General features: G+C 39.5%; 1 protein-coding gene across 1 annotated transcript in view; it reads right to left on the bottom strand.

Annotated features, from left to right (window-relative positions):
• The window catches only part of SLIT3 (slit guidance ligand 3), a 798116-nt gene that overhangs the window by 351892 nt on the left and 419524 nt on the right, over positions 1–26700 (bottom strand). The window contains exon 5 of the mRNA XM_065410175.1: positions 17786–17857. Within this exon, the coding sequence (XP_065266247.1) occupies positions 17786–17857 (72 nt within the window). The remainder of the gene's footprint in view (positions 1–17785; positions 17858–26700) is intronic.

Here is a 26700-nt window from a genome sequence, read left to right as displayed (position 1 = left end):
GTGAGGTCTCGGGTTCTAGCTCACTAAAGCTTATGCCCAAATAAATTTGTTAGTCTCTAAGGTGCCACAAGGACTCCTCGTTGTTTTTGCTGATACAGACTAACACGGCTACCACGCTGAAACCTTAAACCACTTTGGCTCATTGTATCATCTTGGGCAAATCACTTGGCCTCCCTGCAACCGTCATCCCAACTGTAAGGAAGGTTTTAAAAGCATTTCTCAGACATCTGGGATTATGATGGAGATGGCTTATAAAAACTTCACATTTGTATTGGAATGTTTTTATGTGCCATGTCTTAGCCTCATCTTGTGCATTGTCCATTATTCTCACCATCTACTTAAATGGGAATTAAACGTAAGTATTGTGATAAAACGTGTTTATTAAATACAATACAGTATTATTACATTTTGACCCTTTAATATTCTCAGCTTTGACTGGCTGGCTATTTAGAGCAAAAATTTCACAGATAAGTTACCTAAGTCATTTTAAGAAGATTAGTGTTCTAAAAAAATAAAAATGAAAATGTAAAAAACAAAAAACACTTCACTTTGTCCACTAGGATACTAATTTTTTTTTTTTAAGATTCTAGTTAATGAGTATCACACTCTGCAAACCTTGAACTCAAAATTATCATTGAATTATTGTACTACTGTTTGTGGCTTGGAAAACAAATTTAAATGACACTCTCTCCGATTAAAAAAAGACATCACAAAATACTGGGTCAAGGATCACATTCACAGAGGGACCAAATTCTACCATCTGTTACACACGTGCATCCCTATTGATGTTAATGGGACTAGAAGGGGGCAGAGAAAAAAGCAAAATTTGGTCCCACAGGCTCTTACTAGAGAAAAAGTGAGGAACATTTTGTTGTGGATATAAACTGTGTAAAATTAATTTCTTTCTATTGCTCTCAGGAGGGCACATTCTAGTGTCCCCTCTGAATGCTGCTATATCACATTTTTGCGCCATATTCTAGTCTAACACTGAAGAGTTTTTATCCTCTGTGTCCCAGCTATTTCACAGCAACTTGCTCCCAGATTTCCATCTATCTAACCTACCCCTCAGTATTTATATTAACCACATCACTGACATCTAAGTGCCAGAGGATTTGTGCTGTGGTTGCCTTAGATTTTGTCGCTCCATTTTAATTTAACTAGAGACAGACCATTCCTGACACAAGCACAATACCCACTGTTATAAGAACTTCCTGAGATCTTTAATGTCCCTGCACGGCCTGTGGGACCTGAATTTGCTTTGATATCAGAAGCAATCTGTTACTGCTCCTCCCACATTGCTGTACTATAGCTTTTAAAAGCAAATGGACAGTGTCCCCTGTTGTATTAATAAAGTACAATGTACATATAAGAGCCATAAATGATGAAAAGTTAACAAGAATGATTAAGGCATTTAAGTTTCATACTTTCTTTTCTTATGAAAATAGTTTCATTCCAAGGAATAGCAATCTTGTCTTGAAGACATATGAAAATGGCTCAATTTTCCTATGGCCACCCCGTATCCCACAGAATTCTTTGCTTACAGGATGGCAAATCCATGCAACAGTAGGCTGATAGAGGTGAAATCAAGAACTTAAATTTTCATTTCTGTGTACAAATATGGGTAAGAAACTATACCCACTTTATATGTGGTTCTCTCCTCACAGACAGTGCTGGAACTCTGTTTAGGTTTCCAAGTAGCCTAGAAGTCATGGCATAACCTTTGCCTTTTGGGCACCAATCTATGGTTTTATGGATAACGCATAGGAATGGGAGTCAGAAGAGAGAGAGAGAGTCTTTCTATTCCCAGCTCTGACATAGGATCTCGTTCTGATATTGAGCAAGGCATTTACCATCTTGAAGTTTGAATATTACTGCTCACTGTTTTGAAATTGTCAGGTTAAATCCATTAATGTTTTTAAAGCACTTTCAGATTTTCAGATAAATGATTATTAAATTATCATATTGTCCTGAAAAAGGCCGTCTTCCAATATATTATTTTAGTGCCCAGAAAGTGGGCTGTGTCTTAAAAAGTGGTATAAATGCATGAATGATGCTGACTATTTGAAAAATTCAATTTCAAAAGTTAATACCATTGAAACAGTGGAACAACTTGGCTGCTCAAAGACCACAGTATCAGTGTCTAGATATTAGATTCCCTCTTCAAAACTTTGATTAAGCAATAGCTAAGTACTTCTTTATAGTTCCCTTGTGATACAGGCATGATATCCATATAGAGATAGGAAAACTGGGGCAGTGAAGGAAATCACAGAGCAAGTCAGAATCAGAGCCAGTATTAAAACTAAGGAGTTCATCCTATCCTCTAACCAATAAACTGCAACTCTCTGAGATTAAAAAAAAAAGATTAAAATTCTATACTTACCAGGGGCTCTACGAGTGGCGATTGATGCATCGGTGGTTGATTTAGTGGGTCTAGTGAAGACCCGCTAAATCAACCGCAGATCACTCTCCCGTCGACTCCTGTACTCCACTGGATCGAGAACAGTAAGGGGAGTCGATGGGAGAGCTTCTCCCATCGACATTGCGTAGTACGGACCCCGCGGTAAGTAGATCTAAGCTACGTCGATTTGAGTTACGCTATTCACGTAACTCAACTTGCGTAGTTTAGATTGAATTTCCCCTGTAGTGTAGACGAGGCCTTGGTTTTCTTACCTGAGCCAGACATGGGTTTGGCCTTTTTTTTTTTTTTTTTGGACTAATCACTGCATTATAAGACCGGGGTGAAGCAGAGAAAAACAAAAAGCCCTATCACTTAACTTGGGTCAAGTGGATGGGTCAAATACAAGAGTACTTATTCTGACAGCGCTGGTGGGCAATATTTATAACCCCATTATTCGTGGGGACTGTGCTGAAATTATATTGCTATTCTGTTTTGGCTAAGAGAGTATGCACTGACCCTGCTATGCCCAGCACAGCACCAGAATAATTCTGTGCAAAAGGTTTGCATTAAACGTAATGAAGCAAATGACAAAATCAATAAAGCAGGAACGGTGTGGCTATCATAAAAATGATGTAAATTCAGAGTTCAGGGTGGTTATGCAGCTATTTAGAATTGTAATTAAAACCAGCACCATTTTTTCCCCAGGATAAAAGCCCCTTTGACAACCACAAATGAATGCTACAGGAAATTTTCAACAAATATATTCAAAATTAATGTATGGCACAAAGATGGCATAAATTATCCAAGGATAACCTGTAAATGTCGACTTCTGATCAAGTTTAAGAATACAAAATACAGGGAATTTGATTTTACATAAGATTTTTCAAGTGACTGTCTTCCATTTTAATCAAGTTTCATATTAAAAGGGAACTATGGTTGCAGTGTATCCCATTTAAAATTAATTGTACTTCTGAAGTTACTCTCCGTCAAAGAGACTTTTAAAAGTCTATTAAAACTGCAAAGAGATGACCAAATTTGCCATTCACTACACTTCACTCAAACCTCACTGATGCTGTGTTTAACCAATCCTAACATTCAAGATAGTATTTTATACCATATCTATATTTTATTTAAACAAAGGAAACACTGAACAGATGAGTGATCCTTGCCAAAATTAGTAGCTCCATTGACTTTAACATTTCTTTGACACTCGCCCATACACCAGATTCAAGCTTAGCAGACAAGAGATGAGCAGGTGTAAACAGATGTGTTGACTACTTTTATTTGGGTGAGTTATCACTACTAACAACTAGGGTTGCCAACCTTCCAGGATTGTCCTGGAGTCTCCAGGTATTAAAGATCAATCTTTAATTAAAGATTATGTCATTTGATGAAACTGCCAGGAATATGTCCAACCAAAGTTGGGAACCCTATGCAACACCTGAATGCTACCCCAAACCTGCTCCTCTCATGCATAATACACGAGTTACTCAGGAGTTCAAATTGGAGGGCATGCATAAATAACCTGCAAATACTGATGGCATAATCCTACAGCACATATATTTCCTACCAATCAGCAACTCTCGGCATTTTTAGCTGCAAAGTACCCCACATTTCAAGTGGCTCTCAATGTCAAATTGGGGATGTGCAGCATGTGGCCTCATTTAAAAATTCATACCAAAGTGACATTTAGGAAAGTTCAATACATAAAGGTTTAAATAAAAGGATTCTCATATCTAGTTTTTAATTGTTATTTCCAGTTTAATAAATTGGATAAAATCCAATATAAAATAAAAAATAAGATTTAAATTTGGGATTTAACCTTTTACAATGCCCTCATCTGATGCAAACTGGTCATATCACAATGCTGTAGAGGCACTGCTTGTGAAGGGTACTGTCCATGCCATTCTTCAACACACCCATTGCTGGGAAACTCAGTAGGCTGCATTAATGATACCTACAGAAAAAGCCATTCTTGTGCCCTCTTAAACAGACATGACAAGAGTAAACTATGCAAAATGAAGAGAATAGATCACGGCAGGATAAGATTTAAGGTAGAAGGAAAAGACAACCTGGGCCACATGATATTACTTTCTTGGCACAAGGCCTTCCCACCCTATCAATACAATTTCACCTTGTGAATCAAGGACATTAGAGTCCATTTAAAGAAGTTTGAGAACCTTTAAAAAACATCACCAATATTTGTCCCTAGTTAAACAATCAGGAAAAAATGAAAATTAATGGGAAGCCAAAAATATGACTATTGAAACACTGTATACATTAGAGGTATAAAATAAAAACCATTAAAATTAAATCAAATTATAAATTAGCCTTGTTGCAGTGGGATAGGGCTTAAATTTCATAAAAATCGAACAATAATTAAATATCTGTAATTCTCCAGTGAATCTAAATATTAAAGATTTTTAAAAACATGAAAAGGCCATTTTTTAAGGCTGAGATATAGGCTGAACTAACATATAGTTATTTTAGTTATTTGTATTTTGCAGATTGAATACCTTTAAATAGACAAAGGAGATATTGTAGCTTTATCTAGTTGACATTTTATGCAGCAGAGGGGAACTAAGACCAGCTCTGCAGTAGGGAAATTCATTTTCCAAGGGTCACAGGTTTGGTTTCTAATGATTTATTGTTGAAAAATCCCTCATGGCTGGTCAAGCCCACCGCTATGGACGGCCACAGAATACAAATACTTCCTCTAATGCAAATGGATATTAGGAGCCACATTAATTAATATGGATATGCTTATGTAAATTTCAGTGATATCATTCAGTTACTCACAGATAATCACAGGGAAAGGTTCATATCAGGGATGGATGTTCTTGAAAGATTTAATATTTTTCACAAGTGCTAGTCAACTGACGGTCTATTTAGGAGAAGGAACATGGAAGACAAGATCACAAAAAGCAGAATAAACAAAAACAACAAGCAGTCTTTGTGGCACCTTAGAGACTAACAAATGTATTAATTTGTTAATTTATTTAATAATATTATTTATTATTATTTGTTAATTTATAAATTTATTATTTACAGATTTATTAATCTCTAAGGTGCCACAAGGACTCCTTGTTGTTTTTGCTGATACAGACTAACACGGCTATCACTCTGAAAAAAGCAGAATGTGTGTAATAAAGGAAAGCACCAATAGGCTAAGCAAGCAATAAAAGGAGGCATGAATAAAAAAGGATGGTGTCATAGTCCCCAATCTTCATGTAAGGCTACTTGGAATTCTGCCATGTCTCATATATGTCCCCTATATCCTTAATACTCCCCAAGTAGTTCACAATTCTTATAGCTCTTCCTGCTGCTCTAAAAAAACAACGTTTCTTTAAAAAAAAAAATCCCCTTTAAAATATGGCCAGGTGCAGTCTTTGCATTTTAAAACCAACCTCTTCAGCTCCCTGGGGGGTACTGTCATGCACAAAAATAGCTGATAGGTGTTTGTCCAACCTGTTTTTAAAAACCTCCCATGATGGGGATTCCACAATCTCACTTGGAAGCCTGTTCCAGAGCTTAACTACCCTTATAGTTAGACAATTTTTCCTAATATCTAGTCTAAATTTCCCTTGCTGCAGATTAAACCCATTACTTCTGGTTTTACCTTCAGTGGGCATGGAAAACAGTTGATCCCCATCTTCTTCATAATAGCCCTTAACATATCTGAAATCTTATCAGTTCCCCCACTCCCCTCAGTCTTTTTTCCTCAAGACTAAACATGCCCAGTCTTTTAACCTTTCCTCATATGTCAGGGTTTCTAAACCTGTCCTCAATTTTGTTGCTCGTCTCTGGACTCTCTCCAATTTGTCCACATGTCCTGAAGTGTGGTACCCAGAATTGGACACAGTACTTCAGCTCAGGCCTCTCCAGGGCCAAATAGAGCAGGAGAATTACCTCCCATCTCTTATATGCAACACTCCTGTTAATACACCACAGAATATTAGCCTTGTTTGCAATTGCATCACATTGTTGACTCATATTCAATTTGTGATCTGCTATAACCCCCCAGGTCCTTTTGAGCAGTACTAGCACAGAAGGGGGAATAACTGACGTTTGATTTTTCCTTCCTAAGTGAAGTATTTTATTGATTTTCTTATTGATGATTTAAGACCAATTCTCTAATTTGTCAGGATTGTTTCGAATTCTAATCCTGTCCTCCAAAGTGCTCGCAACCCCTCCCAGCTTAACATCATCCACAAATTTAATAAGCATATTCTACATTCCATTATCCAAGTCATTAATAAAAACATTGAATAGTACCAGACCCAGGACTGACCCCTGTGCAACCCCACTAGATAAACTGGGAGGGGGTGACAGCAGACCATTGATAACTACTCTTTGAATATGGTCTTTTAATCAGTTGTGTACCCACTTTATAGCAGTTTCATCTAGACCAGTGGTTCTCAAACTAGGGCCGCCGCTTGTTCAGGGAAAGCCCCTGGCGGGCTGGGCAGGTTTGTTTACCTGCCGCGTCCGCAGGTTCGGCCGATCGCAGCTCCTAGTGGCTGCAGTTCGCCGCTCCAGGCCAATGGGGGCTGCGGGAAGCAGCGGCCAGTACGTCCTTCGGCCCGCGCTCAAGATATCTCATCGTGGAATAAGGATTATAAATTCTAATTCTATAGTATGAGACAATATATTCATGTAATTTTTGTAAATGAGTTCCAATAGCTGTTTTGTGACAATATTATATGTTTGCTGTTGAAGAAAAGAATCCAGAATACATAACTTTGTTGTTTTAGTTAAATAAAACAATTTCAATATCTATCTGGCGATGTTCTCCTCCTAATACAGCATGGCAAGAAAATCCTCCAAATATTAATGATTAACCTGCTGAATTGGAGATAGTTCACCTCTCAATGACTTCATAAATATCTGCTTCAATTACCTTTGGTAAATGAAATAACCAAACAATCATTCATTTTCTGATATAGCTGTAAAACTAATCTGAAAAGTTTTCAAAATAAATCACTTTAAAAAAGTGTACCTTCTAAAAATGAAACCTATATCTATCTCTGAGTTGTGAGGAATATGTACTAAGGTTATAACAACCAACAAGAATGCATTTTATGTAGAAATCCATGATTAAATTGAGTTTTCCTGACTAGTGATTTAAATCAAATCCACCCTGGTTTATATACAGTATTTTAAATTCAGAATCTCAGGGATAAAAAACACTCAGGAAACAATAATGCACTAATATCTCAGGTGCTATTTTCTGAGCAGGTAATTGGGTAGGAGAGGTGTTTAAGGGTATGGGAAGGTGATAAATATGTGTTTGTGGCACTGCCAGTTGTCCTCTATGTGGAATAGGAAGCCAGAGTTTAAGTTTCAGTGGTAGCTCTGTTAGTCTGTATCAGCAAAAAAACAACAACAACGAGGAGTCCTTGTGGCACCTTAGAGACTAACAAATTTATTTGGGCATAAGCTTTTGTGGGCTAGAACCCACTTCATCAGATGTATGAATAAAAGATACAGGAGCAGGTATAAATACATGAAAGGATGTGGGTTGCTTTACCAAGTGTTAAGTCAGTCTAACAAGATAAATCAATTAACAGCAGGATACCAAGGGAGGAGAAATAACTTTTGAAGTGGTAAGAGAGTGACCCATTACAGACAGTTGACAAGGTGTGAGTAACAGTAGGGAGAAATTAGTATTGGGGAAATTAAGTTTAGGTTTTGTAATGACCCAACCACTCCCAGTCTTTATTCAGGCCTAATCTGATGGTATCTAGTTTGCAAATTAATTCCAGTTCTGCAGCTTCACAGAATTGCTACTTTGAGGTGTATTACTGAGTGACAAGAAAGATTGGTTTTTGAATGTTATGATTCCTGATGTCAGATTTGTGTCCATTTATTCTTTTGCGTAGAGACTGTCCGGTTTGGCCAATGTACATGGCAGAGGGGCATTGCTGGCACATGATGGCATATATCACATTGGTAGATATGCAGGTGAACGAGCCTCTGATAGTGTGGCTGATGTGATTAGGTCCTATGATGGTATCCTCTGAATAGATATGTGAACAGAGTTGGCACCGGGGTTTGTAGCAGGGTTTGGTTCCTGGGTTGGTATTTTTGTTGTATGGTGTGTAGTTGCCTGTGAGTATTTGCTTCAGGTTGAGGGGCTGTCTGTAAGCGAGGACTGGCCTGTCTCCCAAGGTCTGTGAGAGTGAGGGATCATCCTTCAGGATAGGTTGTAGATACTTGATGATGCGCTGGAGAAGTTTTAGTTGGGGGCTGTAGGTGACGGCTAGTGGCGTTCTGTTACTTTCTTTGTTGGGCCTGTTTTGTAGTAGGTGACTTCTCGGTACTCTTCTGGCTCTGTCAATCTGTTTCTTCACTTCACCAGGTGGGTACTGCAGTTTTAAGAATGCTTGATAGAGATTCTGTAGGTGTTTGTCTCTGTCTGAGGGATCAGAGCAAATGCGGTTGTATCTTAGAGCTTGACTGTAGACAATGGATTGTGTGATGTGGTCTGGATGAAAGCTGGAGGCATGTAGGTAAGTATAGCTGTCAGTAGGTTTCCGGTATAGGGTAGTGTTTATGTGACCATCGCTTATTAGCACTGTAGTGTCTAGGAAGTGGACCTCTTGTGTGGACTGGTCCACGCTGAGGTTGATGGTAGGGTGGAAAACGTTGAAATCTTGGTGGAATTCCTCAAGGGCCTCCTTCCCATGGGTCCAGATGATGAAGATGTCATCAACGTAGCTCAAGTAGAGTAGGGGCGATAGGAGACGAGAACTGAGGAAGCGTTGTTCTAAGTCGATGTGACGAAGGGGGGGGGGTTTCGTGTTTTCTGTGGAGTTTCAATGGTTTGCATGCGGAGGGGGTGGTACTCAGTTTCCCTGGGTGTTACTGGTTTAACGAGGTGAGGGGAGAGGGAGTGTGTTTTGCAGAGGACCGGAGAGAGGACGTGGGGACCCAGCCGATGGCCGGGAGGATGGATACCCCAGCGACCGGTGACCTGGCGACCTGGTGACTCAGAGGCCCAGCTGGGGAGACGCAGCCGGTTCTGGCCAGTGGGAGCACAATGGGCTGCAGAGTGAGGACCCAGTGACCTAACCAGCCGGTTCCAGCCAGAGGACAAAAGCAGGAGAGGAGGCCCCGGTTTACGACCCTGTTTACCTGAACAGAAGACAATGGACAGAGGCGGGGCCTGGGGCCGGGGATCTTGGATGCCCAGCTGCGAGCAGGGGGGCTCGGGGCTGGAGAGGGGGAGCAGGCAGAGCCCACCTGGATGCAGAGAGACTGGAATGTGCTGGGCTGAGGGAGGCCAGGCCTGAGGGTCAGAGAGTTTCCTGTGCTGTGTTCAACTCTCAATAAACCCTTCTGTTTCATGCTGGCTGAGAGTCACTCCGGTCTAGAGAACAGGGTTGCATCAACCCCTTCGGGGGTGGAGGCCCCGGGGGTCCAGAGCGAGTGGACTCCCTGAGGGGGCCCACGGCAGAGACAGACGTGCTAAGGCTCAGAGAGGTGCGGATCCAGGAGGTGGAGGGGCTGGACCCCGAGAGAGAGTGGACCCCCGAGAAGGGCTGTCTCACTAAAAGGGGCACCCCCCACGGACCGCACGGGGCCAAGAGTGGGCACGATCTGTGAGTCCGTGACAGTCAGCCACAAAAATGTTGGCATACTGAGGGGACATGCGGGTACCCATAGCAGTCCCACTGACTTGAAGGTATAAATTGTCCCCAAATCTGAAATCGTTGTGGGTGAGGACAAAGTCACAAAGTTCAGCCACCAGGTTTGCCGTGATGGTATCGGGGATGCTATTGTTGTTTCTCAAGCTTGCAAGTGTACACAGTATAGTGTCATAGTAAAGATGGAAAAGGTTTATCCCGACAATCCCACCCTGATTCCCTGGTGGCAAACACAACACACTAAATTCTCAGTGCAATCCCTCTTTATAACACTTTAATTCAACATGAGAATAAAGACAAAATTCTGTATCAAGAAATGCCTAGTACCAAGACTTAACCTCTCTCCTTGACTGCTTTGTGCATTATGAGAAAAATCATATTAAATGCACAATGCATTGTTCAGGGAATATGCACGTGCATTTCAATCAATCACATCTTTTTAATGATGTAATTGTGAAATATTTGGTTTTTGCATTTATAATTAGGGGTGGATCAGATGGTGAAAGTTAAACCACATATTCATTAAATTAACAAGAGTTAAGTTGATAACACATTATTTTAATAGTACAATAATGCTGCATTACCATGGAATTTCTCTGAAAGTGAATGTGACAGCCACAGGGATACCTCCTGAATACATTATGGTCAATATCACAATGAATAGCAATTACAGGAGTTAGAAAGCTTTAATCCACTGGAATACTTAGAAAGTAATTGTGAATTTAGAGATATGAAGAAAACTTTTAAAAGATTTTTAGTTATAAATAATATGATCCATTCATCCCTCAAAGGATACATGAGACTTGTCTCCAGAAAAAAATTCTCATATAAATGGTTATACTTTATCTCTGAATGGTTAGGCACCTCTGAAGATGCTCAAGAAATATCAATGTTCAGGATCAAAGCAATGTGGAATCCATTCCAAAATACAAATTTATTTGCCTTTTAAACTCTCATATATTGGAACATATTTAAAATATTGTGTGTCTCACATAGACATCAGAGACAAACACTTGTTGGTCAGCCTCTGTGTACACAAATACAAAAGTATAAACATGCAGGACCCAACTTCCTTCTCATTAAGTGGTTTTATATTGGTGTAATAATTGACTTTAATATTTATTCCAGATTTTACACCTTCTTAAACTAGTGGATAATCAGACCACTGATTCATTTTCTCTTCCCCAGATAATCTTGTGCAAACTCCAATATTAATGTACTGTTAAATTGGCAAATTCAACCAGACGGGAGTCAAGAAATGAAGATTGGGATTTTCAAAGGGCCTAAGAGTTTAGGGTCCCTTAAAAAGCCCAACCTAAGGTTAAGGTTTCTAATGCAACATTAATTAAGATGTGCTGCACATTGTAATCAGAGCTCAGCAAATAATTCATGATCACTTACCTTCTTTCTGCTTGTGAAATATCTGCAAGCATATTGTCATTTCCTCAGATTTATTCATTATTTTAATTAGACTATTTCCTTCTCTCTCTCTCTCTGTAAATGGATCATGAATATTGTAAATAGAAACTGTGTTGCTTAACTGTGATAGGTAAGAAATGTCACACAACATTGTTCCTGTTCTCTGCTTGTGAGTGCACAAGCAACTGTTCGTGTTAACTGAAAAATTCAGCTTTTGTGAAAACTTGAATATGCAACTTGGAAATTCATTTTTTGAAAAAGCTAATCTGATAAATGTTAACAGAAAGTAAATACAAAAGGGGTATGAGCATATACCAAGAGAACTCATTTAATAAGTAGAACCAATATTCACAGAAATGTTTTTGCATGCTATAATGTTCTAGATATGGCGGTATGTATTTAATAGCAAAATAAATGTACATTGGTTTACAATGGTAGACCATGCTATGTAAATGCATTGGCAAGCGGCAATGTAAGCATTGGCAGCGACACTCAGTGTTGTGAAAACAGCTGGGTTTATTATTCAACTGGAACACAGCATAGGAAGTCCCTAGGTTAGCATAAAGAAATGAAGGTTCAAGCATAGAGCATTCTGGATAGCCCAGAGACCAGTCAAGCTGTAGTGAATCCCATTATCCAGCCTCTGCCTCTCTCAGTCTGATCTTGGTCACTTCCCAGGTGAGAACCCTGACTCCTTCCAGCAGCCAACTCTTATTCCCCCCACCTCACACCTTCCCAGTCCTTTGTTTTTAAGCTGGGATCTTTGCTCAGCTTCCTTGCTGAGAGGTGCAGGAATCCATCTCCTTCTGGGTCATTGGTTGCTAGGTGTTACTGTCCTGGTGACTGGATTTGCCATTGTCTTCTCAGATTCTCCAAATGATATGCCTTGGCCACTCCTTTTCAATGATTCATTCAGACATAAGCTGCTAGGCGTCATTCACACTTATGTTTCTTTGCCTCACCTTGAGAGCAAACAGTCCTCGTTCCCCCTCCCCCCCACACCCGGTAACCACACAAAATATAGGGAAAACTGAAGCACATATAGGCTCACAATGGTAAATAAGTTGAGAACCACTGATTTAAAGATATCACTTGAGAGAGGTTTTAACTTTTTATCCAGTGGCAAGTTGGCTTATAAACCTTAGCAATATTTCTCTCAGCAACTGCAGGGACAGCAATCTGTGTCTGGAAGCAGTCGCCATCTTCTCTAATGGACCATGGTAGACACACGATTCATACATTAATTATAAAGGGAAATTGACAGTAGATATGAGAATAAACTACTTATCCAACTCCCTAAGTATATTTTCCATCATCAGTATTGTTACCTCAAAACAGCAGAATTTCCTGTATATATAAACCAAAGCCCCTTGTACCATGTTCCAGTCTTGTAACATTAAAGATGTTTGTAGAAAGATGTAAGTAGGACGTTTGCTATGGAGAGGCACTTCAAAAAAGAGTGTTCCCATGGGGTCTACAGTAAAAATACCAGATTGAGAAGCTAATAAAAGATCTATTATGTAGCTAAAAGTGCTGTAGTGCGGTACTGGAGCCAGCTTCACCATCAAAGCTGCCAACCCGACCATGTCCTGGGACCCTGGACCTTCATCCTCATCATTACATCACCCCCACCTTCACTGGCTGAAACCTTACCACCCCTGGGATTACGGAGAGTCTCTCATTTCTCTCTCTTCTCCCCACTCCAGCATATGCCCTTTTCTTTCCCCATCTTATTTCTTCTCTTTCCTCTCTCTTTTTGTCCTTCTGTCTAATAACAGCTTGGCTTAGCCAGCCAAGACTGCATATACAGTGATGTAAGGCTATGACTAGAAAGAGGCAACTAAATGAAATGCCCTAAACAGCCTGAGACTGGTACGTTTCCAGTTCCAGGTCTCAGAGTGGCCGATAAGACCAGGTGGTGTGCCTGTGTTTTTCCAGCCGCAAGATTGCAAGTAAAAGGCAACACCAGAGACAGAAGCTGCATTTTCTATCTTGTTCTCTTCACTCCCTGTTTCGTATGCTTGGCTTGTTTTTCTATTCGGAAATCGGATCAGACTAACAGCAGCAACAGCTCCAGCCCATCTCTACTAACTTCTTCTCTTTTCCTCAAAAACATAGTTATTAGTATCTTTGATACCATCTAAGAGAGTGTCAAACAAGGAGGGTTTCCTTCTAAAAACTCTATCCAGCGAACGGGAAAGGGAACAAGGGATGTTGTTAAAACGGAAGCCTTGCTTCTTAATTTACATTTAAAATGATTTAACTGTTCTTCCTTCTTTTCTGTATCTTTAATAAACAGGTTAAAGTGATGTTTAATGGTGTGTTTGCCATGGTACCAAGCAGGTTGAAATCTCTATATATCAAATCCTGAACTTGGTTTAACACTGGACAGTGACTGGGTTATGTTAGCATAGATTCCATCTTAATTAAGATAACATTTTTTTTATTGTGACATTTTATTAACTTTTATGTACTTTTTACAGTTGTGCCTACAACTAGAGTAAATTTGTAGGCCCGATTACTACAACATAATCCCTTCTTTAATTAACTAATTTTGATTAGGATTGGACATTTGTTTATAAAATTACAATTATAAAAATACCTTTATTTTAGTATAAGTAGATAGCAAAAAGTAAAAGAAAAAATATATGATTATATTTTAAGGTTTGTAATTTTTTTATTTCAAAATTGGAATTTATAAATTTGACTTGATTAAATACCACAGTTATGTCTAACAATTATATCTTATATTTAATAGTTAAAACTGTTAAAACAGCTTTTAGAAGTTAATAAAACTTAAGAATTTATAATATACTTTATTTTTAGTTAAAATAAAACTTAAAATTTCTGCTGTTTGTAAAATGGTTAAGAATAAACTAGTCTTTTCTTTGGCTGTATGTTTAGGATGAGTAAGGATTTTTTTTTTTGGCTTATACAATTAAAGCTTTATATTTACATTTGTGATAACTGGGCCTACACATTTATCCTAATTGTAAACTCAATTGTAAAAAGTAGGCAAAAGCTTACAAAGAGTCACAATAACCTATAGTAACAAATGTTAATAAAAAGTGTAACTCCCTCTCTCAAAAAATTAAATTAGTCCAAACAAAGGAAACTACCAATACAACTCAAACACTGTGTTACAATCATGCTTAATAAACAACCAAAAATAAGTGAACCAAAATTAAGATATCGAAACTATGCCTAATTAATAAACAAAATAACACAAAATGGGTTATTCCACCTGTGACCTGTGACCTGTTACTGACACATTTTGTGAGGTTGAAAACACCCACAAGCAGCCTTTCAGGTACAACAGTAAAAAGGCCAAACAATGTTAATGGTTTACTGAGGAAATGCACACCACAATAATGATAATAATAAGTAAAAAAAAGTTTTTGTGGTTTGTTCAAAAGCATCTGGAGGTACGGATTTGGCCCGTGGTCCACCTATTGACTATCCCTTCCCTAGACTGATGTGGATGGACAGACATGTCTTAAGATTAGAAAATAATTCAATTTCCTTAGAAATCAAAAGATTCTCATTGCAGATGTCCCAAACGAAGCACAAAATATCCATAAAATGGGGTAATGGAGACCTATGTCTGTACTCAAGGCAACACTAAGCTAACATCATTCTGTTCACTTGAACACTCACACAATCTAATGTAGAAGGGGAGCTGGTTTATTGCATGTACTTTAATTCAAATTACACTTCTATTTCATATCTACGGATACAAAGACACTTGGTAATACCTAACCATCTACTATGCTGTGATTGCTGCTTATTACATAGAGCTTAATAGTCTCAGTGTTAACCTACGCTCCCCCTCTCTGTTTGTTATATCCACCTATTATCTCTTTGGAGCAGGCTCAGGGGTTTACATTATATGTGCACACAGTGCTTAGCACAACGGGGTCACTATCTCTGACAGGGTCTGTGCGTGGCTACTGCCACAGCCATGCTCCTGGCCAACACATCGGGGACTGAACCAGTCACCTCCAGAGCTAAAAACATGTGCTACTACACCAGGGGTAGGAAACCCATGTCACGCGTGCCAAAGGCGGCACGCGAGCTGATTTTCAGTGGCACTCACACTGCCCGGGTCCCGGCCACCGGTCCGGGGGGCTCTGCATTTTAATTTAATTTTAAATGAAGCTTCTTAAACATTTTAAAAACCTATTTACTTTACATACAACAATAGTTTAGTTATATATTATAGACTTATAGAAAGAGACCTTCTAAAAACATTAAAATGCATTACTGGCATGCGAAACCTTAAATTAGAGTGAATAAATGAAGACTCGGCACACCACTTCTGAAAGGTTGCCGACCCCTGTACTACACCTTGTGCTAAAGAGTCAAGGCTCTGTAACTGGGGACTGTAATAACGCATGTCCTCATGGCACAGAGGAAGACCTATAATACACACTTACCAGAAGGTTACACTATCACAGTGCTAATACTCCTATAACATGACATATGTTTATGTATGTTACACAGTTTTACAATGAATTTGAGAGACTTTTGCCTCCCTTTCTTAGTCTAGAAAGCAGCCTTCCTCAGGGGAAGGAGACCAGGCACTGAACCTCTGCCTCACTGACAACCTGCTGGCTATAACCAGGCTTGTTTCAAGATGGCCCTATCTTGCCTCTAACAGTAGCAATGGAGTGGAGTTTTGTGATACTAGCATAAGACAGTGCAGCACATATGGCCTCTACATAAGGTGCAGCCATGGGAAGGTACAATAGGAAATCTTTACATAACCGTATTCCTTTGTTGTATGTTTAGAGAAAGCCAAGGGCCAAACTAATTTAAGGTAATTGTATTACCACAAATAAACAGATTTTACTCTTAAATGGCTTTTATTAGAAACACAGGACAGGAATGCAAATGTCAGAAAGAAAATAAACCTGTTCATCAAGTTAATTTCTTCTGCTTAGCAAAAGTCATACCATTTTCTCACTTTCTTTTGTCTGAAATTTGTGCTGGATCTGTGTAGCTCTGGCCTATGCTCTCTAATATAATTACCTGCACTCTTAGAATGAAGCTGTGGAATGAAGACCAAAAAAACCAACTTCAGCTAACATCGTGATGCTGTTCCCTTTCAACTTCTTACTGATCTACTGTATTGTTTCCTTTGACTGATACATGTTAGCACATAGTCTGTAATTTAACCAAACTTTGCAAGGTAAGATTATGCATTGTTGGCATAGTAGGGTCTCCAAATTTAAGAATATAATCTGCACATCTGTCTTTGTTCAGAACTCCTACCGATGGATGGGAATTGTTTTTGTGGACTGAGGGGAGCATATAGGTTACAGTCAAAGAACATCTTTCTAGGTGCAGGGATCATCTTTCTATGTGTGCTGCATAGACCTGAGCCCACATCTGACGCTCAAATAAATAATAGCAGTAGCACAGAGAATATAAGAATGTAACAACTTAAGAACGGCCATACTGGGACAAATCAATGGTCCATCTAGCCCAGTATCCTGTCTTCCAAAAGTGGCCAGTGCCAGATGCTTCAGAGGGAATGAGCACAATAGGGCAATTTATCAAGTGGTCCACCCCCTGTAGTCCAGTCCCAGCTTCTGGCAGTCAGAGGTTTAGGGACACTCAGAGCATGTGGTTGCATCCCTGACCATATTGGCTAATAGCCACTGATGGACCTATCCTCCATGAATTTACCCAATTCTTCTTTTAACCCAGTTATATTTTTGACCTTCACAATCCCTTGGCAAAAAGTTCCACAGGTTGATTGTGAAGTGTGTGAAGAAGTACTTCCAGATGTTTGTTTCAGACCTACTATTAATTTCACTGGGTGATCCCTGATTCTTGTGAAGGGATGAGTAAAACTTCCTTATTCACTTTCTCCACAACATTCATGATTTTATAGACCTCTATAATATCCCCACTTAGTCGTCTCTTTTCTAAATTGAACAATCCCAGTCTTTTTAATCTCTCCTCACGTTGAAGCTATTCCATATCTAATAATTTTAGTTGCCCTTCTCCAATTCTAATATTTTTTTAGACAGGGTGACCAGAATTTTATGCAGTATTTGAGGTGTGCACATACCATGGATTTAAACAGTGGCATTATGATATACTCTGTCTTATTACCTATCCCTTTCCTGATACTGTAGTTCATAACATTCGGTTTGCTTTTTTGACTGCTGCTGCACATTGAGCAGACGTTTTCAGAGAACCATCCACGATGACAGCAAGATATTTTTCTTGTGTGGTAGGGTAATAGCTAATTTATACCCCATCGTGTTGAATACACTTCACAACAAACAACAAATAAGGCATCACTTACAGGTTCTTCACATCAGTAATTCCTCGAAAGGCCTTCCTTGGGATTCCTTGAATTTGGTTTTCACTTAGATCTCTAAACAAGAGAAGAGGAAAAACACATCATATTAACAAAGAGAACACATTTCCCTAAACTGCATTACGATAATAGAATATAACCAGTTTGGCAACTACAGACTTGTTACACTTTGGCAAAGAAATCCCAATATTTCCTTTAAAAAAAAAAAAAAAAAGTGGTGGCATTTGTTAAAAATGGCTATACAAGTAACAGAACTTCTACCATATGTCTAAATGTGTTTTTTATGGGCTGTCATATCGATCAGTGCGTGTGACTCACTACCACGATATTTGTAGCACAAAAGTGCACCTTAGCTTTCTAATCTTTTAATTTTGGTGCAAGTGAGGCTTTTTCCCATTTCTCCCATGACATGGTATTAATCTACCTGTTTAAAAAGCAAATAAAATTGATACATTTTCTTAATAACATTTTAAAATGCTGGGCTTTCCTATGATCAAATCTTCAATTTACGTTGACATTGATAGCTTAACTGGATGAACAGAATCAAATAATTTACTCAAATTAAATGCAAAATAAAACAAATAAAAATTCGACTAGTTTTGCACAGAAGACATGCTGCATATCAATTAGAAAAATGACATTTTTAACCTGCAGTACAACACTTTAAGATGTGTTCTTCACAGATCACTCTCAAACATCTTTGCTCTTAAAATGTTACAAAACTTTTGTAAGTTAGAATGTTAGGATTTGCATTAGAGGCGGCACAGGTAGCAATGCCAATACTTCAGGTTGCCAAACTTCTAATATAGGTATGCCTACACAACTACTGTGAGCATGTTTCATGGCCGGGGTTGACAGACTTGCACTAGTGGGGCTTGCGTGCACTAAAAATAGCAATGTGAACCCTCTGGTTCAGGCTGGAGCTTGGGTTCTGAAGCCTCCAAAAAGGGGTGAACTTCAGAGCCAAAGCTCCAGCCCAAGCCTGAACATCAAAACATCTCCACGGCTACTTTTAACACGCTAGCCTGAGCCCTGCTGGCATGAGTCTGTTGACCTGGGCTGTGATACTCACTCCCAGTAACTGTGTAGACATACCTTATAAAAACCCATATTCATTTGCTTATTATTTTGCCAAACAGTTTGTGTTGAAATTATTCATGCTAGGTGCCTGCCTAAGGCTGAAATTCTGAGGGATGTTTTAGTTAAAATTGTTCAACCATTTACAGGAACAAGATTAAGGGGAAATAAGTTTTTTGCACATGATTAAAAATTCTTGCAACTGTTTTGTTGAGAAGGTCCAGAGCCTCTAGGCTTAGGAGCAATAAGCTGGAAATATGGAAGGGGTCTTCTAGTGTCAGAGATTTGGATGTCCAGAAAAATTCACCCAAATGTGGCCAACAAGCCATGAACCTCTGAAAACTACCATTCACACATTCTCAGGAGAGGTTTGTTAAGAGTCTGGCAGCTACATTCTCTGAAGATTCGATCTGCATGGAGCATGCTCCATTCCCTCACAGCTATTACATGCAACTGGACTGTGCATGTACCATCTCCAGACCATGACTGAGGTTGGCTCATCCCGGGAACATAAGGCTGAGCAAGACTTCCCTGTGAGATTGCTCCTCCTGGCAATGGGCGCTGGCATTGAGAGCAAGGAGACTGTCTCTCTGGTACTCACAATGCTCCCCATGCTGGCACCCAATCAGCAAGGAGAAATAGGCAACTTGATTCAAATGCAAAGAAACAAAGCGGGGCGGGGCGGGGTGGGGGGGAGAGATTAGGAGCAGATGAATAGGAACAGGGGAGAAGAGGGGTGGGTGAGGAGAGGAAAGGAATGGGAGGGAGGGGTTGGAGAAAGGGCAGAAGCAAAGGGATTGGAAGAAAATAGGAGCAAAGGGAGGAGGGAACATGGCCAGGACAGCATACTACAGATTCTATCAGTTTGTGCGATCATTATGTTGTGTTAAAACATTCGTTATGATAAAAGGAATTTGCCCTGGCATGAGACCAGAAGTCTGGTTTTCAAATGATTATTAAAAGTAAGTGGCAACAAACATAAGATATGCCACTAGATATCTTTTTCTTTTAATAAAAGAAATTGTGTATTGCTGTGAGATCCCAATCCAGTCTCTACCAAATTGGCTTTATTGAACGTCAGTCTTGGAATCAGAGCATTTCACAAAAGCCCATGCTGATGTTCCAGGTCAAGCCATGTCACCGAGGGCATTCTTCTGTTTGCTGTCAGGCAGAGAGAGAGAGAGAGAGAGAGAGAGAGAGAGAAAGGGGTGGGGGGCTATGTCCTTGACATCAGACTAATTCAATTTATACCAGTCATCTAGTCTACACCAAATTCTTGTAGTAGACAATTGTTCACTCAGACTCTCACCGTCGAAAAGATGTTGTATACAAGAGACTCTTTTTCAAACTAGATCCAAATTCCTTCCCAATTTGTCTGCCACTGATCTATGAGGTAACCCTTCCTCCCCCTCTCCTTTCTTCTGCTACTTGCCAATGACAAAAAATCAGTTGTTTGAGGATGGACCTTCATCCCAGACAAACAAATCCGCAACCACTATAGATAGAAGAATAAAGCAAAGGATGTTTCAGACCCACATGAACATAAATCTTGTAGAAGACTGATTTCACAACACCTCTCCTAGAACAATTGGCTTTGGTGTGTGAAAGACACATGGGAGAACTATTGCTGCTGGTGAAAGAGTGGCAAAGTGTGATTAAGACGTGGAAAAAGAAATAAGGGTTGAAAGCAAGAGAAGGACGCAGAACAAAATAAAAAGGGCTCGGAGTCGTAAAACGATGAGACCAAATCAAATACATCCAGAAAAAAAAAAAAAAAAAAACCCGTAATTCATACTTTAATGTTTTGTTCAAGATTTTTATTACACATTGCCTCAATCACCTTCAAAAACAAAATCCTGGTTTCAAGCAATTCTTCTAACAATATTAGGGACTAACCAGGCTAATTTATGCTATTACCTTCTGCTTTCTCCCCATGCCTAAGCATTTTCTGCAGACAAGTAAAAACAGGAGACTGTAGGAAATTCATCCATTTTCTGTGACAATCTGCTTGTAAATTGTATTAATTTTATTTTCCATTGAGACTCTCCTCTGGCTAACAATACTGCCTCTATAAATCTCTAGGATTGTGTATTGATTTCATAAATACCTCCAGTGATCTGACAAACTGACAGCTTTAATAGTGTTACTGATGCAGCATGGAGAAAAAGTTCAGTGCTGCATGCTTCATTTTATGTAACTGCCCTTTCACAATTATAAGCTTGCCTTTTTGAGATGGTTACGAATAGTGTGTTTATCACTGCTTGATAGCAATATGCCAAATTATTGTTAAGCACCTTTCATAAGCAAGTAAACTACCACCAGATCCATCCAAAACACTTTACAAAATCTGTCTATAATGTATAGAAGCTGAGTTCTAGCCAATTGGTCTCACAGTTTATTTCGTTTCACTTTTGTCAGTCTCCACTGCTGTTTTGTTCCGTAGTGAAGGAAGCATCGAAAGCTCTCTTGTGAATATTAACCCAAAACAGAAAAAACAAAACTAGCAAACAAAAAAATGAATAACTATTTGTTAGCAGAAACTATGGAAAAATAGTTAAAATGAACTATCACAAAATAAAAGATTGATTAGAATTTTGGAATAAAAATAACAAATAAATTATTAATCATAATGCAGTCCTGAAACCTTACACAGTAGTTTTTATCCACCTATCTCAAAGAGTGTAACAGAGGGTATGAACCAGAGTCTCTAATTTATAATTTATCACCAAGGAAGTTAAGTGAAATGAATTTCATCTTTAGACCAAAAAAAAACATAAAACAATCCACACCGTGTAGACAACACATACGGCCCATCAAATATCACTCAATGTGATGGTTTGTGAAACGTGAACTCTAAGATGTGCTATTGAGCCTCTGAAAGCCAGCTATTAAACAGCGTATCCTCAATGGGCCATCTCAGAGAGAAAGCAGCAAGACCAAAACCTTAGTGTTTCTGCAGGTAAGACGAAAAAACTAGTTAGGAGAATGAGGCGCTTCCCTTAGATCAAGGGAGAAGTGTCTGGACATGCATTCTGTCCCGTACAGGGGCAGGTTGTTTAGGAGAGAAGGTCCTGGACTGCATGAGGTAGGAATTCAGAGGGGACAAGAACACAGCCAGGACTTGTTCTTGGGACATGTAAGATTGTTTTTGGCCTTTTGTACACAATGCAGGAGTGCACACCACTGGGCTGTGAATTCTAAATGTGCACCAACGTGTCACGCACTAACTGGCCTATTTAGACCCTGCTAGTGCATACTAAATATTCCTGAGTGTGCATTTATGTAGTCCTGTTTCAAACAGTATATTAACACACAGTAGGGAACTTCTAATGCACACCAGCAGGGTATACATGAACCAGCTAGTGCATGCGCACAAGAATTTACCCCCTCTTGGCAAGCACTCCCACACAGTGTAAACAAGACCTTGGTCTGTAACTAAACTATCTAGGTTAGATTATAAGATGTATAAATTTAGACATGTTAAGCAAATTGTTTCTTTTTGTTTTACTCCACCTTCTCCGTTTTTAATAGATCTTGGTTTATTAGGAGATCTACTGCTGAATGTGAAAGTTTCACCCGTCGATCCTCAAGAACAGTGGTTCTCAACCAAGGGTCCACGTACCCCTGGGGGTACACAGAGGTCTTCCAGGGGGCACATCAACTCATCTAGATAGTTGCCTAGTTTTAAAACAGGCAACGTAAAAAGCACTAGCGAAGTCAGTACAAACTACAAACATGAGACATGTTTATACTCCTCTATATACTATACACTGAAATGGGAGTACAATATTTATATTCCAATTGATTTATTTTATAATTTTATGATAAAAATGAGAAAATAAGCAATTTTTCAGTAATAGTGTGCTGTGACACTTTTGTATTTCTATGTCTGATTTTGTAAACAACTGAGTTGAGGTGAAACTTGGGGGTACACAAGACAAATCAGACTCCTGCAAGGGGTACAATAGTCTGGAAAGGTTGAAAGCTACTGTTCAAGGAAACAAACTCTGCAACTTTGAAGGAAAAATGCTGAAGAGTAAAGAGTTACTGGAGCCAAATCAGGGCATGGGCGAAACCATCTTTTCCCAGCAAAGGGTGTTGCTAAATGTTGAGTCACACGTGCCAGGGGAGAAACTATGAAACCAAGGAAGCAACAAAGGTTGACACTAGGGTTAGGTAACTAACAGCTTTTACCAACATTAATTCTAGCAACACACCCTTGAGGAACTCAGGTATTGTCCTCATTTCGCAGATGGGAAAATAGAGGCACATTATAAAGCAGCTTGGCTAAGGTGCACTGTGACTCAGAGGCACAGCAGCTAGCTGACCAAATCCAGAAGTCTAGACTAGACTCAACACTTGGCATGCATCAATACGTGTTTATTTTTTATTTTACTCATAACTTATTAAAATGCTTTGGACACAGATTTACTCTATTTGCAAGCATAATGCTTGAACTAGGAAATGCAAGGGCTTTAATAAAAGGATTGGGGAAAACAAAAACAAAAAACCCCACTAGCATCACTAAGTGGCTCTATAGCCTTGACTGAAGTGCTGTTTTCTAGGTTCCTGCTTTAACACTCCCTGGGTGCATCGAAAGTGAGATTTCAAGTGCCTTCCACAGCAACAGATATCAGCTCTCTCTTTTTTTTTTAATTTACTTGCCAACAATGGAAGAATAAAATAAATCAGTAAATTGAAACAATAATGGCTCTTCACACACTCATACGACAAGATTCTAAACTTAAATTGAAGATCTAAAAAAATCTAACTAGCTGCTTAAAAAGTAGCATTTAAGTTACAATGTCATTGTAAAATAGATGCATGCTGATGAAAAACACATACATTGACATGCTTGGTTTTTCTCTCTCCCTTTTGTTATTTTAATTCTTTGCATGCCGAAGAGTTACCTGCCAACCTTTTCTTGGATGTACAGACCCTAACATTAAAAAGACTCATTTTAAATAGAGAACTGACTGAGAAGAAATTGGATTGATAAATATTTATTTAATGCTGCTCTTTTACGATTCCTCTTTCTAAGCTGAAGTGAAGGACCCCACAGAATACAGTAACATTTAATAAAGCATCTGATTTGCCTCTTCTGCCTAGAATGCATAGTTTAGATATGCACACACTACAATTAGACACCCACGGCTGACCCTTGCTAGCTGACTCCTGCTCCGGGAGCTTGGGCTGCAGGGTTGTTTAATGGCTGTGTAGTCTTGCAGGTTTAGGTTGCAATCTGAGTGCTGGGACCCTCACACCTCACAGGGTCCTAGAGCTCAGCCTCCAGCCCCAGCCTGAATGTCTACACTGCAATTAAACAGCCCTGCAACCTGAGGCCCGCGAGCCCAAGTCAGCTGGCACAGGACAGCCACAGGTTTTTAGGTGTAGTGTAGACATACGCCAAGACATACGCCATCAAGAACACATGGCCCTCAGCCCAACATACATCTTTTGTGATCTGTTACTGAGTGTAAACTGAATCATAAAGTTCCAATACATTTAAAAAAAAGGAAAAATCTGAGTTACTTTGTTTTATCCACAATCTCATTGTTCCATTGCAATAAGGCAGTAAAGCCAACATACAATGACACTTTTAGATTGCTGAAATAAAAACCTGAGCCAAACCTAGACTGACTGGACTGTAGGTGGGTTTGATAGTGCAAATTAACTAATTCCTCCAATGGGCAAGCCACTTGCTTTATTCATAAAGATCACAAAGATTACAGTGGTTGGCTGTATTTCTCAGTGCAAATGATATCATGCGCTGGCTTTACAAGCATTTCCGGTTTTTGATACAAGTAAATGGAACAGTTGAAACTCAGAAGAACTCATCCCCTCTGTACTCTATATTCTTTCCCAAGCTGCATTCTGCAAGTTGATAGGACATCTGCTTTCTAATCTCCTGTCTGATAGTGGTAGAAAGAAGGAAAGAAGAAGCTGCCACTATCACGTCCTCCTTGGCTGAATAAAGGTATAAGAGAAAATGGTCATGGAAAAGTGAATCCAAAAAAAGCAACACAAAGAAAATAATTTTTTGACTATTTGTGGTTCAATATATTGAGTAGAGCTGGCTGGAATAATCGCAGAGTTTGTCTTGACATTTTTCTTTCTGTTGTCAATCAATATTCTTATTTTATGAAAATGTTCTCACTAGTTCCAATATTACATACTCTGATAATGAACAATAACTGCATAATTTGTAAATATCATGACATCTTTGTAATTCAGGGAATCAATACAGTGCACTGGTATTAAAGCTTTCCTGATAAATGGGGTGAAATACATGGTTGTGTGTGTGAGAATTATAGTGTTAGTAGATTACAAAAGCAAGAATTAACTATATCCAGATGTACCATTGTTATCTGGTTAATAATCGGTCATTTCAGACATTTGTTTGTGTGTTTGTTGTAAAAGCAAACTCTTTGGTTTTTGTGCAGGCAAAGATCTGCTAAATGTTTGTGACCATTATCAGAATTTTTTTCTTTACATTCCAGACTAGAGACAGGCTGATCTATCTTGGGAAAGGTCAAGTACTTCTATAACTTGCTCATGCAATTTGTATAATTTAGAAATACTTTTATATTCTACAGCATGTTTCACATAAACAGCATCCCAAAATGCCCTAGGGTATGCCTACACTGCAATTAGACACCTGCAGCCAGCCCTTGCCAGCTGACTCGAGCTCGCAGGGGTTGGGATGCAAGGCTGTTTCACTGCACTGTAGACTTCCAGACTTGGGATGAAGCCTGGGGTCTAGGACCCTGTAAGGTGGGAGGGTCCCAGAGCTCAGGCTGCTGACCAAGTCCAACATCTACACTGCATTGAAACAGCCCCTTAAACCCAAGCCCCAGGAGCCTGAATCAGCTGGCCCGGGCCAGCCAGGGGGGTTTGATTGCAGTGTAAATGTACCCTCAGAATTAAACAATGCATTTATGGAGTTAAATAGTTACAGACAGAGAAAAATTACCAAGTATTATCAAGGGAGAAAAGGTATGATCTCAGAAAACACATAATAATACAAGATTTGAATCAGCGAAGTGGACAAGGATAAAGGAAGGCTCTTTCAGAAGGCAGAAGATGCAGAGAAGAGAGTTCTTGCACCCAGAATGTCCAGATTATGAGAGAATAGAAAGGCCAATGCTAGTCAAGTAAAGGGACTGCCGAGAGGGGAAGGAAGGGGGAATGGAAGAGAAGAAAAGATAAGAGAAGGCAAGACACTGGGGAGGAAAAGAGAGAGACATTTGCTTGGTTACAACTGTAACAAGTGTTTCAAAAACAAAGATTGACCATTCTTTGCCTGTGGCCTCTACATCCTCAAGGAAGTCTGGGCATCTCCTGAAGATTTTGTTAGTCTGCAACAGATCAACATTCCTCAAATCCAGTCTAAATCAAAACCATAATCAAACCGGGCACCATCACGACAGTTCCAGTGTGCACTGCCACTGACTCCATTCTCAGTGCTGCAGTTTCTTCTTGTTCATCAGTCAAATCCTGATTAGAGGGCATTGGCAACGCTAGAGCACTGGTGCTCTGACACCCTGCAGCCTGAACCGGCCTCTTTCTCTCCCCCCATTGCAACAGAACCCTTCCAGGTGTAAGAAGGGAAACAGAAGATTCCAGTCCTTTTTTGTGACGAGTCAGCGAGAACCGTGAGTGAATGGAGACATCACTGACTCAGAAGATGAGTGGGTGTGAGAGTCAGGAGAGTTGGGTAGCGAGTGAATGGTGTGGTGGGTTTCTGATGCGTGTGACAAACAGGTGCTAATTGTACATTTGCAAGAAGGTCTGTCTGTGTGAGACACATACACAAGCCCAAT

This window comes from Emys orbicularis, chromosome 8, assembly GCF_028017835.1.
Source record: "Emys orbicularis isolate rEmyOrb1 chromosome 8, rEmyOrb1.hap1, whole genome shotgun sequence".
Lineage (NCBI taxonomy): Eukaryota > Metazoa > Chordata > Testudines > Emydidae > Emys > Emys orbicularis.
Note: the sequence above shows the minus strand (reverse complement) of the source record. Positions and strands in the feature narration are given on the sequence as shown.